The 16617-nt window shown below is 34.9% G+C and overlaps 1 protein-coding gene across 5 annotated transcripts in view; it reads left to right on the top strand.

Annotated features, from left to right (window-relative positions):
• Positions 1 to 16617, top strand: part of LOC122630335 (neo-calmodulin-like) — a 90454-nt gene that overhangs the window by 15027 nt on the left and 58810 nt on the right. The window contains exon 2 of one of the 5 annotated variants that reach the window (XM_043814741.1): positions 9133 to 9159. The exons of 2 other annotated variants lie outside the window; for them this stretch is intronic. In XM_043814741.1, the coding sequence (XP_043670676.1) occupies positions 9133 to 9159 (27 nt within the window). Of the gene's footprint in view, positions 1 to 9132; positions 9160 to 15763; positions 15851 to 16617 lie in introns of those variants that run through there. 2 more of the 5 variants (XM_043814738.1, XM_043814739.1) reach the window with 2 other exon arrangements.

The raw sequence follows: 16617 nt of genomic DNA, 5'->3' as shown, positions 1-16617 counted from the left end.
TTGCAGTTTTCTACTTTGAAATACCTCGTGCATTAGATTTTTCCCTCTTTTCCAAGAGCTCTTCGAGCTCTGAGTATTTTATTGCTATGGGAGATAACGTAAGACTACTATTTTAAATCCTACCAAGCTTTTAGGCATAAAAGCTTCGCTAAAGGAAATGTTGGGAACGTTAAAGGGTTCTGACGACCTGAACGTTGCAAAAAATGAGAGAAAAAACGGGTCAGAGAGAGAGAGAGAGAGAGAGAAAGAGAGAGAGAAAGAAAGAGAAGGAGAAGAAGAAGAAGAAGAAGAAGAAGAAGAAAAAGAAGAAGAAGAAAAGAGAAGGAAAGAAAGGAAATTGGAGAATTAAGTCGTCTCCGTAGCAATTACTTGCCGAGTTTTCCGCGAAAAGCTCGTGGAAAAGTATCGGCGAATGAATTCCCTGGACGTTGTTGCAGCTGGATACCTTTAAAGGCGACGCTTTATTAGACCACGTCAGAGTCTTTCCTATCACAAGCCTATACATCACGCCCTAGCGGCAAATAATCCTGTTCTTTTCATATATATTCCAGTTGAAGTTCAATGAATTATTCATGTTCCACGTATTCTGCTAGGCGACGACTCTCTCGCGAAGTTTCAAATCTTTCCCTCTAACGTCTCACCTACCATTTCTTTTCCTTACTCCTAAGAGTACTTCCGTGACCGTTTGAAAAATCGTGAGATACGAGAGGTCGAGGATTTAAATACAAATTTTCTCTAAGAACATTCTGGCTATGTAGGTATAATATTTCTTTCTTTTTTTCTTTCTTTCTTTCTTTCTTTCGGTGAAATATCGAAGAATAAATTCACAAATAATGAAAAATAACAAGCGTTGCAACAAGCTTGTCGGATTTTTTTTTTTTAAATAAGATAGTAGTATAATTTATTATAGAACGTAATGAGGGAGGAAAGAGATGCGTTGTGAAAGAAAGAAATTTTCTTTCTTTCTTTTTTTTTTTTTTTTTTTCTTTTAGTGAGCGTGTAACGTTCGTAACGTTCGTTTCATGGGAATATGTAAGAAGGAAAAAGTGGATCAGATGGTATAGACAACGTTTATACACGAGCCTAAAGCTGCACGGCCTAAAGCATCAGCACAGTGGTTTCGAAGCAACGCGGCCCACCTGTTGCTAGGCCTACGTCACTCGTAGGCGAGAGATCTCTCGCCTTTCGAGAGAATTTTCAACATAGCTTACTTAAATATTCGTCCCTGAGTAAAAAAGTAGTCACATCGATTTATCTTGGAAACATCGAGTTATCTCCTTTTGTGTATTATCGTTTACCAGGGAATAAAAAGTCCTTGGGATGAACTTAAAACTGTGTAAATCTTGTTGATCTCAAGCAGATGTGTCTACGAGTGACAGTTTCCAATAGTTTTTTTTTCTTTTTTTCTCTTCCTCTCCTCTCTCTCTTTCTCTCTTTCTATCTCTCTTTTCGTTTTTTTCTTTCCCTCTTTTTATTATCGACTTCATTCGCCTTTCTTTGATTCTTTTACCTTGCAATTGTCTTGAGATATTTTCTTTATCGAGTTTCATTTCCAAGGTCGTCCAATTATCTTTTTCCCTCTTCGAAATATCGTTCAATCTCATTTCAGTCAGACACGATCAATTTCAAATTTTCTTTTAATCCTGCGAATGATTTCTCCGAGCGAGATGTTTTATCTTCATCGAGAAAGTACTTTCTCGATTTTTATTTTTGAATTACACGTTACATCTTGCAAAGAATCTAGGACAATAACGTCCTTGGCTTTGTTGTAAGTTCTAATAACTTTGTTAGAATTTAATACATCATAGAAGGAGAGAAAGAGAGAGAGAGAGAGAGAGAGAGAGAGACCTTCATGCTTCTTCGTTCGAGAATCTCTTTTCTAGCTAGGAAAACGGATTTTGTAAATATTTCAAGGGATTTTCGATGAGCTTTTACCACATCTGTTCGAACGAAGGTCATATAAAATCTATAAAAGGATATGGCGATAAGATAATTAGAAACAAGAAGATGATATTTGTCTGTTAGTTCGAACCGTTCGACGGATGAAAAGCAATTGCGGTATCCAATTTAAATGATAATTCACTATACGACCGATAAATCGATACTCGCTACCGAACCAAAGTTATAATCACGAGAGTGTAAGCGTGAATTCTGAATTGAACCTTTGAAGATTTATAATGAAGGTTTATAGTTTCACGTAGAAACTTCATTATCGTTTTAATATAAACGTAGTATAATGATGATGGTGATCGTAAGGGAAAACCGTGGCATGAAAATTCGATCCTAAAAACAAAATTCTTTCTTGTTACCGTCGAGAATGAAGAACGGAAAATTTTATGGTATTTTCTCGTAGATCCTACGTAGATCCCGACGTAGATCCTAACGTAGATGTCTCATATAAATGATATAATAAAAAACTTTTCAGGGCCGATGACGAGAATTTTCGGCGAGACTTTACGATACTAAAGTTAGTCTTTGTACTATATCACCGGCCCGCCCATTTCCCAAAACATTTAATACAGCAACAATCGCCGACTCGCTTTACGATTGTAGTTTTATACCCGAATAAAACGTGTCCCAGTTGTAAATTAATTTTCTGCTTCCACTCGCTCGCATTATTTTGGAACGATGAAAAGCAAAAAAAGAAAAGAGGAAAAGAAAATATATAAAAGAAAAAAGAGAAAAAAGAAAGAAGCTATTTCCACGGTCGCAATCGATGAAAATTTCATGCTTTTGAATTTCTCGACGTAGTTCTCTTTGGCAAAAACTAATCGAAGGTAAAGTTTGCCGGTACAAAACCGATAATCGAGAAAAGAAAACGTGAAGTTGCAGAGGGCAAAAAAACTGTGAGTAAAGCTGGAATGGAATGAAGGAAAATGAGGTGGGTTTTTAAATCTGTATGCGATGGTATTTGTTGTATGTAGGAAATATAAAAAGATTCAGCATATTAGAGAGAGAGAGAGAGAAAGAGAAAACAATTGCTTTCGCATGGAATAACAATTTGTGCTAAATGAAAAGAAAAAAAAAAAAAAAAAGAAAAAACGAACAAAATAAGAAGAGAAAGTGAAATTAGTTAGATGCAAAGAGAAAGACATGTAATGTCGATAAGTTTCGTGAGAGGAATACAATTTTCACGTTTAACGTTCTATAAAAATAAACTGATCGAATAGATTTCATCGTCGATACAATCGTTGAATGTAACGATCTGTCAATTTGTACTACTCTTTAAACGCATCGTTTTCTTACAGAAGGATTCTCTAGAAAGTTCTTCTAGTGTGTACAGTGGTCGCTCGATAGACTCGCCTCTTACGCTCTGATAACGAACTATCCTTTCGGTCGATTTGAGAGAAGTGCGAGAAGTTCGGTTTCCACCTTGTTGCTAAGGAGACTTCCCGCATCTTTCTGCAACCATTGCTGTTTGAGTTTAGAGATAGCTTAACTATATTTTTTTGCTCCTTATCTCCAGCCATATCTCCACCCCCGTATTCACGTTAATTTTTTATTTATATCTTCGATTTTCATTCTTCGTCCTTGACAACAATGACATTAATTAAAAAAAGGATATAAATTTTCTAGGAATTTATCTACTTGAATTCGATACCTTGGACGATAAGATGTGAAAAGTTTAAAAATTTTTTTATAACTTAAGTATTTATTTCGAGATCTTCTTCTTTAAGTCGAAACTCTTGATACTTTGAATTTATATAATCGAAGTGTATATATATACATATCTAATATATAATTTTGAAATAATGTCTTTTTTTTCTTTGTAATTATAAAAAATACGCTTGAATATGTTTCGTATAACTCGATATATTTTTTTCAAATTTTGTGTTTTACGATGTCCATACATGAATAAAGTAATAATGCATGAATAATTATCGTTTCATTCAACGATATCTCCGAATGAATTTATATTTATTTGCTTTTATTATAAGCCATACCTATTTCTTTGAAATTGCGTTGATCGAGCCATGGGGATCTAGGTCGTTTATGTGGGGCACCTAATGTCAAAGGTTACGCGAAAGTCCTATCGTTCTATCCTGGATTTCAAAGATTCGAACAGGTTCTATCTTCAACGAAGAAGAATTTTTGCTGAGCTTTTTAAGATAATCAGCGATAAAATTGGATCATCGATAGACACGAATAAGCAATAATTTTAGAAATTTCATAAAATCCTACTTTTCCAAATCCTAAAGGATTGTCTTCCTTTTATTTTATAAGGAAAAAAATGCAAAAAAAAAAAAAGAAAAGCAAAAAAAGAAAAAGACAAGAAAAGAAAAGGAAAAATAAAAAAAGAAGAAAATGTACAAAGTTAGATCGTTCGATCGCAAAATTGAACGATACCGTAATTAATTCCTTATCATTACGATCAATTTTATAAATAATTATAGTGACTATTTTATCAAAGAGAATTTTACAAAAGAGCGAAAGGACAAGCGTATTTCAAAATGTAAAATTTGCTTTCACCTACTTAACCGATACCGGTTAATTAATCTTTCGGGGTCATCGATTATTGGTAATTAATATTATTTATACTCGAACGGACGTCATTAATATTAATAACGACGTTGGTAACTATATTGGCGTGACATGTAGCAAACGATAAGTGACTCTGAGATAGATAGAGACGTCGAACGTGGTATAATTATGTGAGAGAAGATAACGTCTCCGATAGATTAAGAACAAAGTGAGAATGGAAAATGGAATAGTAATCGCAATGATTCTAGAGTAATAACCGTTGTTACGGGCAACGAGGAGGAGAATTTTTTCTCAACGTTTAAAGCGTAGATATCGGTATACGTCGACCTTTAACAATAGATAATCCTCGCTCCGTTACGAGTTCAGATCGTTCAGCGTGCAAGAAAGCTTTCCATCCGAACGACAAAGCCAACTTTCTCGAGCAGCTTTGTATAAAATCACGTTTACTTTTTTACGCGAGTACGACGAGTTCTTTAGAAATTAGAAAAAAGAAAGAAAACATTTTTTTTTAATGTCCTCTCTGCGAACATTTATGAAACGATCTATGAAAACTTGAGAAATATATATTCCTTTTTAAATAAAAAATGAAAATTTTGAAACGACGGTAACCGTGAAAGGTGCTTTCAACCAAATTTTCTACGGTCGTTAATTAAGAGACGATAGTCGAAATAATTAGAAAGTTCTTCGTAATAATATTTCATCGAGTTTCTGATAAAAACAATAATAAAAGGGAAGGAGAGAGAAAGAGAGAGAGAGAGAGAGAGAGAGAGAGAGAGAGAGGAAGAGAGAAACTGAGAGAAGTGACTTAGCGAAAACTTTGGTAGCACGCGCTAGTTAAGAATAATACTTTCAAGAGTGGGTTCTAACTTTTACATTAACTTACGCATGAGTTATTACGTCGAGTACTATATTTATCTAACGTAACTTTTTCTTATTTTATAGTAGAGAATCTGTAAGATACACCTACTTTCTATCTATCCATCTATCTTCGTAAAAGTATTTTCTTGATGTATTTCGAAGGGAGGAATGTACACCATGATATGGATGAGTTTGGTTGGTAATTAGATTTTCAAAGTGGAGGAACGAAACTTTGCTCGATAATAAATGACAGAATTAGCCTCTCTCCTCTCTCTCTCTCTCTCTCTCTCTCTCTCTCTCTCTCTTTCTCTCTCCTTTTCTCTCTTTCTTTCTTTCCGACTCTCTAAATTTTTTTGTTTTAGCGGAAATTGTCTTTCCTCGCTCGCTTTCGTATAAGGATACTTACCCGAGTAATGCAATTTAATTTCACTGCTCTACACAGATTGAACGAGGTGAAAGAATCTTTCGAGGAGTACTAATGTTTGCTTATAAAAGAATGTTCGAAAGATAACGAAAGATATTTTGAAAGAAAGAAGAAACATTCGAATTTGTTTGATTAATTTGTTCTTGTTTTATTTATTTAGTTATTTATTTTCTTCTTGTAAATATCGTGAATATGTATTATCGACAAAATGGTATATGAAAGCGTTTGTAACGGATAATGAATAATTTGTAAATGAATAATCACACATACACACACACGCATATTCATATATATATATATATATATATATGTTTTTATTGAGCAAATAATATTTGTTTCCATGGGATTAAGTACACATAGATATCGTTTGAGGAATATTCGAAGCTATTTAATGTACAGCACGTTTTCCTAGGGAAATGTCGGTTTCCATGGCGATTCCCGGATGTATGCGGCACGTAAAATCAATGGAACGATGTTAAGTGCATTGGTTCCATTAATGTCAAAACAGGAGGATCAAATCACTGGATTCATTTTATTACAATTTTTTGTCCGATATTCTATTTCGATAATACAAATTATTAGATCGAATCAATTATTGATGTTATTAATTGTCGATTCTTCCCAACGGGGATTATATAGTTAATTCATTGAAAATCGGATGAATGATTAAGAAGAATTCGTAGAAAATTGACGAACATCTGTTCCAGTTTGCTTGCAATTCGCAAAGAAAAAGAATTTCATATCGACAATAGCAATTACTTAGCATTTGTTTTTATAGATTCATTTTTCCATCTTTTCTCTTTCTCTCTTTGTCGTCCATTTGAATTCTTAAACTTCATTTCAGCGTATAGAAAGAGGAAAAGAAGAAACATATTATCAAGATATAAAGCTTCAAGTAGAAAAATTAGTTTTTAGATAAAGATTTTCTTTTTTAAATAACTATAAGAAGAATATTTTCTCGTCGGTAAGTCAAAATTTTCTCTTTCCCCTTTTGTCCGGTATTATACGAAGATCAAATATTTATAGTTTTTCATGGTTCATGTGTTTCATCTCACGTACTATTGAAATTCCTATGGTTCTACTTCGTTAAATGAGAACGCAGGTATATTTAAGGGGAAGCTGAAAGTTCAGCTTGGGTATTTCATCATCGTTATTTCTCGTTATGATGTGCTCGTTTGGAAAACGATTAAATCGAAGAGATAGAAAAAGAGAATAATAAATAAATAAATAAATATATATATATATATATATATATATATATATATAAAACAAGAGAATACGAGGGAAACGAGGTGAGCAAATCGATGAAGTTAAAATTTTTCATATAAATGGTTTAATCGTCGGTAACGGCGAACACTATGACAAAAGTGTTTTCAAATTCTTTTCATCGCGTTTAATCCTCCGAGAGTAGTTCGATGATGCATCGATCATCAACGTGAGAATATGCGCGTTTGCAAAGTTACGCTAGGAAATGGATTTCTATAGGGAAGTCAACCTTTTCAGAGTAACACGCACGAATCTTTTCATCTCCGTTTTTTCAATATCTTTAATCCCGTTTCGTTCTCGGTATCGTAGTTATTTTCAATTTTTATTATTTTTACTTCGACTTCGAAGTTTCTCAGAAATGAAGTAGATATCGTTATTAACGATTCTCGTGGAAGTTAATATTTTATTCTCTCTCTCTCTCTCTCTCTCTCTTTTTTCTTTCTTTCTTTTTTCATAGGTATCGTAGTTTGTCATATTTTTTCTCTTTTCTTTTTTCACTTCTTTTTCTTCTTTACATCGAAATCAACTCGATCATTATAAGTACTGATTATTTACGTTATTGGTATTACGAGAGGAAAGAGAGAAAGCTCTTATTCGTATCATTCGTACGAGTTTGAGAGCTCGTTCGTGGATTCTTCGGAAATTTATAACCATTCGTATTAGGTATAATATCCGTCAAACAAATTTATATGCATACATTCTACGTATTACACAATAGCAATATCTTCCCTCTCTCTCTCTCTCTCTCTCTCTCTCTCTCCCCTTTTCTGTATATATATAGCTTTTACCAAGATGGTAGACACGTGTACGTGTTCGCGACGCTTCTCCTCTTTGCTCCTTGAATCGAGTACACGAACACACTGAGGCCAAGGTTCGTAGCCAATTACTTCGAGTGTGTGCGGAATATAGAGTGGAAATTCTCGGAACATCGGCAAGGATCTTGAGGTCGTCTTCTCTCTCTCTCTCTCTCTCTCTCTCTCTCTCTCTCTCTCTCTCTCTCTCTCTTTCTCTCTCTCTCTTTACGTTCTCGTAAATTTTGTAAAATCACGTGAACCACAGAAAAAGACTTTCCTTTTTCCTTTTTCTCCGCACGTATTTCCTTCTCTTTATCTCTATATCTGTATATCCTATCATTTCTCTCTTTCTCTTTCTCCCTCTCTCTCTCTCTCTCTCTCACTCTTTTTCCTTCTTCAGGATTAGATTTAAAAAAGATCCAATTCTATGATAACACTTCGTCTTCCTTTCATGTAGGCGAAATATGTAAAAAGTTTTTTCTCATCGAGCTGTCGCACATCGTGCGATATGTCGTGTCACTTTAGAACTTTAAAGTGAGATCGATCATGTTTTCGTGATCGATGGGTGTCTCATAAACGTATATCCTTTTTCGTAGCATCGTAATTCTGAAATCTGTTACCGCTTTATTTACTTATTATTATTATTATTTTTTTTTTTTCTATAATATATTTACGCTTTTCGTAATTAGCCGATATGCGGAAAGATAAAGGAGAATCAACGTTAACGATAAGAAAATCGAAAGGTCGAGAGAAGGATGGAATAGCGTGTATCTGTGTAAGTTTAGATATAAGTTAATAATAACGACCCCCTTCGATCCTTCTATGTTTTATTTATTTTTTATCTTTTATTTTTTTATATATATATATATATATACACACACACACACACAATATTTATATACACGTTCGCGATTACTAACGTTGCATAAATTTTCTTACATCACCGTCACTGTATAGTTTATTCATCCATTACGTTCGTATCCCTTTTCCACGTCTGACCTCACGCAGATTTCTCTACTTGTTTCTACCATCATGCATGTTAATATTATTACTTATATTGCGCCATGTCTCTTGTTTAGTTTCTTCTCCAATCCTTCACTCTTTCTCTTTTTCTCTTTCTCACTTTCATTCTCTCTCTCTCTCTCTCTCTCTCTCTCTTTCTCTTTCTCTCTCTCTTTCTCTTTCTCTTTCTCTCTTTCTTTCTCCCACATCTATATAGGATACATATATAATTATGCAAATCTTTTCCAGTTATTCTTACTCTATCTATCTGTATAATATTCTTTCTTGTCTTTTTCTATTGTACAGGCACATCGCGGGCCAGCAGTCGTGCAGGTATAATTCTTCAAGCACAACACTCGCAATTTTTATTATCTGTAAAAAGGCACCTTAGGCGTCTAATTAGCGCGTAGAATGCCATTTGCGAATCGATCAAGTTAGAAATTAGGAAAAAGAAATGTCTTAGGCCACTCTTTATCTCTAATGTCACTTTTAATTAGAGGAACGACGTTGTCTAAAGGCTTCTTAGCGTACCTTTAGTCGTTGAACGATCATATTAGAGTAATCATGCCATGAAGTTACTTCTTGTTTTTCTTTTTTGTTTTCTTTTTTTTTTCTTTTTTTTCTTTCTTTCTTTCTTTCTTTTGTTTTTTAGAATAGAATACGCTTTAGTTATCGAGAAATTTATTTTCCATTCGCGAATAGTTTCGCGAAAAAGGATCGTGATTATTTTGCTATAGTATAAAATTTTTCGAGTGGGTGCTCGAAAATTGTTGAAGTGGGTGAATACGACGATACCGAGTCTGACGATATTCGAAATCTTTTTCTCTCTCTACGTATATATTATATATATATATATATAGTTTGTTTTCTATTTTATTATTATTTCTATATTTTTCACTATTTTCCTTTATTCTTCGCGTGCTTGGCATGAGACATCACGAATGCACGAAAAAGAAAAAAGATCCAATCGCATGGTCCGATAGTTTAGTGATCTTTATTAAAACTTCGTTTATAGTCCTTCGTTTGTGATTCTCTCTCTCTCTCTCTCTTTCTCTCTCTCTTTCTCTCTCTCTCTCTCTTTTTCTCTTTTTCTCTATTTCTCTATTTCTCTCTTTCTCTTTCCTCATTATTATCATTAGAAGCAGCAGCCTTTTTAGTACATTAGAAGCGACAACGCGATGGAACTTTTATCAGAATGACTTCTTAACCCATCGTTTTCTGTTTTATAGGTAAGTGGCTCATTCTGCACGAGAAGCTCATGTTCCGTCGGTAAGTCACAGCTTTTCTTTCACCGAAAGCTTACGTTCTATCGAAAGCTCACTGCACCATTTCATTGTCGATAAAACAGAATGCACTTTATCGACTTCCTTGAAATTTACAAGGTCAGCAAGGCGATTCGAAACTCGTTCGGTAAATATATTCCGTCGGTAAAGTCGTTGAAAGCTCTCGTTTTCTGACGCAAGTGGTACGAGTCCGACATATCTCGTACCTTGCCTTAATCAACGTGTTTAAAGACCGTATGCGACTCGGTTGGCACCGTTATGTAATCTTAATATTACACAATATTACAAGAAATAACATAAGCTTATTATCGTTAAATTTTTTATGTGTATATATATATATATATATATATATATATATTTCATTTAAGTATACAAAGATGTAGTAATATAAAAGTTATGGTATGGTAATTAAATCTTTGCGAAATGTCTCTCAATTTATCTACAACTTTGCACTTGCTTCTTATTTAAATATACAAATTTCCATGCAAAATAATATAATAAACATCGAACTTATATAATATTATTTAGTGGTTAAATGAATATTTATATAAATTCAAACTTTTAAACATTTAATTAAAGAAATCTGCGAGATCTTTAATAGAAGTTCGAAACTAATCGTCTACTCTTACAACTACCCTAGAACTACTCTTAGAATAGGAGGATTATTTCTCGTTAATGATCGAGTTTGAAAAGAGATTATTACTGGTCTAGGTTCTCGATAAACGAAGGTGAACTTTCGAAAAGATACAGTAGATACATAGACTGACGTGAAATCGCAAGAGGTAAAATATCTACCGCTTAATGGAAGCAATTATCGTTGATAAGAAAAAATAACGAACGTCGATTATACGCTCTACAAATTTTAGCGTTACGTTTGTCGAAGTGTCTATTAAAGAAAGAATCATAGAAATTACTCGTTATATTCTTTGTTCTTTCTTTCTTTTTTTTTTTTTTTTTTTTTTACACAAATCAAAACACCAAATCGAAATTTTGGTGATTTTATTTTTAATTCATAGCTCGTTTTAAAAAATATAAAAATTTTTCTATGAAAACGGACGTGACGTCGAATGATCGTTCGTGAATGTCTGTCCGTTAGATTTCGATGCAACGTCAACTTCTATATAACAAGCGTCTCATCGATACTCTCTTCTTTTTGAACAAATTTTTCTCCGACGAAGAGCTTTCATCGTCGAAGTTACTTCCGAGCGATCCTTCTCGTGAAATGTCGATGAAAACGGACTTTCCATAGTAGCTCCGACACGACGTGATTGAGAGAGCGACGTGCTTGCCTTCGCTTTGAGACGAGAACGAGGCCACGGATCATTTTTCATTTCGCATTTACGTTAGACTACTATCCATGGAAGAAAGGAACGCTAACGTAAACGCGAGCGTTTAGCTTGCCCACTAAATTTAATCTCATCTATGAGAGTTACCTTCGTGTACCTCAGAAAAAAGGGGGATACTTTTCGAAAAATTATTCTTGTGGCGAAGTGCAAATTTTTATATATGAAATTAGAAATTTTATATACAGACGAAATTTTTATATATATCGTTTAAGTTAGTAGACGGAAATAGTTACTACAGTACGTAGTTTTACTTAACGTAAGAAAAATTCGTCGAGTAAAAAAAGATATTCTTCGAAGCTTTATAGTTATAACGATAGGGAAAAATTCTTTATTCGTGTTAATTATAAATACGTTTAGGTATGATAAATATGGATTTTTTTTTCACGATAGACACGATGTGCTTTTTTAAAAGATAAAATATAATCTCGATAAATTCATTTCTCGATGGAAAGCAAACTTCTTTCCCATCCTCTTTCTCTCTCTTTCTTCGGTCGAACGATTTTAGAAATTAAAAAAGCTAATTTTATATAACGAGGACAAAATCATTCTCGCCGAAGTTTATGCGAGCCGAACTAGATATATAGGATGAAACGAAATGAAATTTTCAACGAGGTGAGATATATAAGCGTTAGTACTAAATTATATTTATGTTAAAGGATACAATCATTTCATTGATGCTCACATATGGCATTGAAAAAGTAACGTAATGACAGCTAGATTAATAATAATGCGATATCGATAATGGACAATATATCTTAATTAATATTAACAGGAAGAAAAAAAAGAAGAAAAAAAAGGAAGAGATTTCCTATAATTAAAATCTCTTTTCGATGATATCGCATTTGTGGAAATATCAAATTCATTCTATAAAAATTTTTTCTTTCTCTTTTTTTTTAGGCATCATTGAAATAATAACGATTTGATTATAATGTAAGACAGAGAAAATTGTTGCATTTTGATAACGTCGTAATTATAATTAAATATTTAAGAAAATATTTAATTAGTCAGTTGATTCAAGTTACGTTTGAGTTATGTTCGATTCCGAGAAGTTAGGTCGGCCACAGTAGTTTGGTTTTGTTAGCGGTTTCGGATCACCGAGTTCGAGCCCGGTGTAATGGACAATGGTCGAGCTGTCCTTACCATTCCCCATGTTTCGGTTGGCTTTGTCCGAGCAAGGATCATTTTTTTCTTTGGGTTAACACAGATACTTACTAGGTGGTAAATTTGAGGTATACCTAACTTTGAGTAGAACGTTAAAATTGTCATCATTAGTTATTTCATTAGCTATAAAAAAAAGGCTTGTTCGTGTTGACTTTGTGAGAACTATTCTATCATGATCGTTGATCCATATTCGTAATTTCGTTATTCGATTTGAAAATTCTTCAAATTTCTTCGAGGAACAATCCTTCGAAATTTCCTCGCTATCCGTGCCAAGCGAACAATTCCCTCCCTCTTTTCCACCCCCCATACGATGATTTCAAAGTTCTACTCGAGTTCGTTTACGTGTGTGTCCGTCCTAATCTTAGTAGTTGTGCCCGAGGAAAGGGAACAAGAACTTATGAGTTTCTATTTCAAGTACTCGACGAATAAGACACATAAAGTAAACGTTAGGATCTGTTTTAGACAGGTCAACGAGAAAACTGTCAAAGGTAATTTTATGGCATGCAGGTATATATGACAGGCTGGATAGCGAAGCGAATGGAGTCTCGAATATTTTTAACGTCGACCGAAAGATTCCCTGATATTCGAGATTTTGAAGAAAAATTAATGATACAAAAAATGCGTCGTTTATTTTCCATGGGTCGAAATTTTTGAAGGATAAATTCGCAGTAGCGTGTACGATTTTTATAACCGGACAATCGTTGCGTCTTTTCGGAATATACCTATATATATATATACACATAGAGAGAGAGAGAGAGAGAGAGAGAGAGAGAGAGAGAGAGGGAAGAGGATGCACGACGTGCCAATTTGTTTTGGCAGCACGATAGGAAACATTCGTTGAGTTAGGAGAAAAGTGTCGTATGTGTCAGACCGGTAAATATTATCTACGGGATTTTTATTTTAACAAGAGTACTTACTGGTTGGAAATGTAAGGTTCGATCTTTATTAGTATCTCTCGAGAAACATTCAGCGACTCGAGAGAAAGACTCGGTTCATATATCGATACTGTCATTTATTAGATACGTCACTTCCGTTCTACGATTGACAGCTGTCAATAGTAGTAAAAGGAAGTTTCACAAAAGTTGCGGAAGCTTGGTATTGTGAGAGGAAAGTTACGTTTTCAGGGACGTGCTGTCCTTCGTCAGAGAGAAGGACATGTATTATTCGTAAAGCGTGTGCGTTGTGTTCTAAACGACTGACTAACCGGTGATGACTTCTCCAAGGGAATTTCCGAAATCGATAATTCAAAGTTGTTGCTTCACGCGACGCGATTTACTTAACGATGGACATCGATAATTTTGCTTTTAAACCGTGTATATATTAATTTTTATCGAAACGAATGAATATCTCGAATAAATATTCGTTTTATCGAAATTCTTATTGACTAATTCAAAATCGGTTCCCCTTTGGTAATGGAGGAAACGATTGAATCGTTTTCGTGCACCGAGCTCGTATTTCGGTAGAAGACGAATGTTAGTAATTTCGTATTACGGGGATTAACACGGAAACGCGTGTATGCATATGAATATACGCGCAAGCGTATTTGACGTAGGACCACTTATCCGTTAAGATTTATTACTATCGGTTCGTTAAATTTACGGTAGAACGGTTATGCGAAGCAACGTCTTGCCCCGGCCGTGCTCGTAAATTTACGAAATCACGAGCAGACGTATGTAGCTCGTTCGAAATTAATTCGATAGATTAAATCGAAGATTTTTATTATTAAATTAATCAATAATGTGGATAAGGAGTTATTAGATGTTTAACAATGAAATACTACGTAGTCATGTGTGGTCGATTTTTCATTCTTTATTTTCTTTTTTTTTCTTTTCTTTTCTTTTTCCTGTTTTCTTTTTTCTTTTATTTTTATTTTTTTTTGTTAATGTGTCAGTAGAAAACCATAGGAGACAAGAACGATTTACACGACGAGCTCGAACTAAATCAATTTGTTCCTCGAATTGATAATCCGCGTGCATGTTCGTGAGCACGCTATGTACAGAAGTTGCAGGTAGATCGTATTTATGTATAATCAGACCCGTCGACAGGTAATGTCTGTATATACGTAGGTATATATGTACGTATTTATGTATCTATCTATCTATGAATGTATCTACAATAACTGAGCTGACAGGTGACGGACCTGAACTACTTCGCGCAATTTCACGAGTATCGTTTAACGTGGAAACCGCGAATATCAATTTGTGGCTATGAGCATGGGTTAAGAGTAAAGTATCACGCCAAGATCCGACCGTTATCGTTTCCTTATGTCAAAGACGACAAAAACTTGTTTTTTACCCATTAATCCAATTTATCTATCGATTAAGATGATAACGAGAGTTAGTCAAATGTTATCGTGTCATTGTAAAAACAAGTAAAAAGAAAAGGAAAGGAAGGAAAGAAGAAAAAAGAAAAAGAAGAAGAAAAAACATGATCCTATGAAAGTCAATAAAAAATGGAGCATTTTACCATCTCGTATCAATATCGTAATGATTAATTCGATTGGAGACTCTTATTAAACGAAAATGAAGAAAAAGAAAAAGAAAACTGTAATAATCGATGATCGACTTCGTAATACCATTAGAAGATAAAACAAGAGCACATAGTATTATGTACATATATAATTCATAATATATACGGTGAGAGAGGTCCCCATCGCAATGGGTTACGGTTGGAAACCGAAACCAAGGAAGGAATATCCAACACTGACCTCACTCACAGTGGCGAACCTTAAACGAAAGGGAAGCTAATCGAGAGACGTTCACCCTAAGCGGCCTCGAGTCCTTGCGCGTACACAGGATCGCTGTATGTCCTTTCGGCTGGCATTCGGCTGTAGAAAGAGAAAGAGAGAGAGAGAGAAAGAGAGAGAGAAAGAAACATATACATTGGTATGATAGAGAGGAAGGGATATAGAAACATAACATGTAGACATATATATCTATATGTATACATTGAACGATAGATACAGAAAGAGAGAGAAAGAGGGAGAGAGACATACATATATACTACATAAACATACGTATATTCTGAATGATAGAGAGAATGAGAGAACGATAGAGAGAGAGAGAGAGAGAGAGAGAGAGAGAGAGAGAGAGAGAGAAAGAGAAAGAAGACTCCAATTGCGGACCTGCGCCGTAGCGTATCAATCGCGAAGGGTGGTAAGGAGGGCGGCGCGGAGAAGGGCGCGTGGCGGCACCGGGGGTGTCAGTCACGGCCCATCTGTCCAGCATCGAGCACGTAAGTCCCGAAAGCGGTTCCTCCTTTTACTAGAAGCCAACCGCACGAGTTTATCTCACGAGTCTCCTCTCTCCGAAAAATATTCAACGTAATACTTCGATCGTCTAACAAGATTCAACGCGTTAACTCGTAAAAATCAGTGGGTGTATAGTAGACACACATACGCACACACGTACACATACACACACATAGATACATACATATATATATATATATATATATATATATGTACGGACACGCACATTACATAGCACGCACACGTAGACATCTACACACCGAAGGAGCTATGTATTTGGTTGACGGCTTTCCAGGGACGACCTACCCCTCTCTCCGCACCATTCGCCGCACCGTCGCTTACAGGGATTTCCTCGAAAATGGCGCTTTTCATTCCGGGAATCTCCGACAATTTTCACGACAAATTTTTCACCACAAAATTTTCTTCTTCCACGTCGTTTTGTTGTCGTCGTCAATAATCGTCAATGTCATCGTCTCGTCGTCGTCGTCGTCATCGTCGTCGTCGTCGTCCTCGTCGTCGTCGTCGTCCTTGTTATCGTTTTAGTTGCTCGTGATGCGTATGGAAAAGTTGCAAATACGTCCGACGTTTTATTTCCTTCTAAGTTCCGACGTAAAACGTTTTCAGTTTGTTTGTTTGTTTTTTTTTTCGTCCTTTTGTCTTTGTCTCTGTCTATCTTTTTCTTTCTTTTTTTTTGTCGGTGGTATCTTGTGAGAACGAAATCGAAACGATATCTACATGATTAAAACGTGGT

This window comes from Vespula pensylvanica, chromosome 7 (assembly GCF_014466175.1).
Source record: "Vespula pensylvanica isolate Volc-1 chromosome 7, ASM1446617v1, whole genome shotgun sequence".
Taxonomy (NCBI): Eukaryota; Metazoa; Arthropoda; class Insecta; order Hymenoptera; family Vespidae; genus Vespula; species Vespula pensylvanica.
This window is presented reverse-complemented; position numbering and strand designations above follow the sequence as displayed.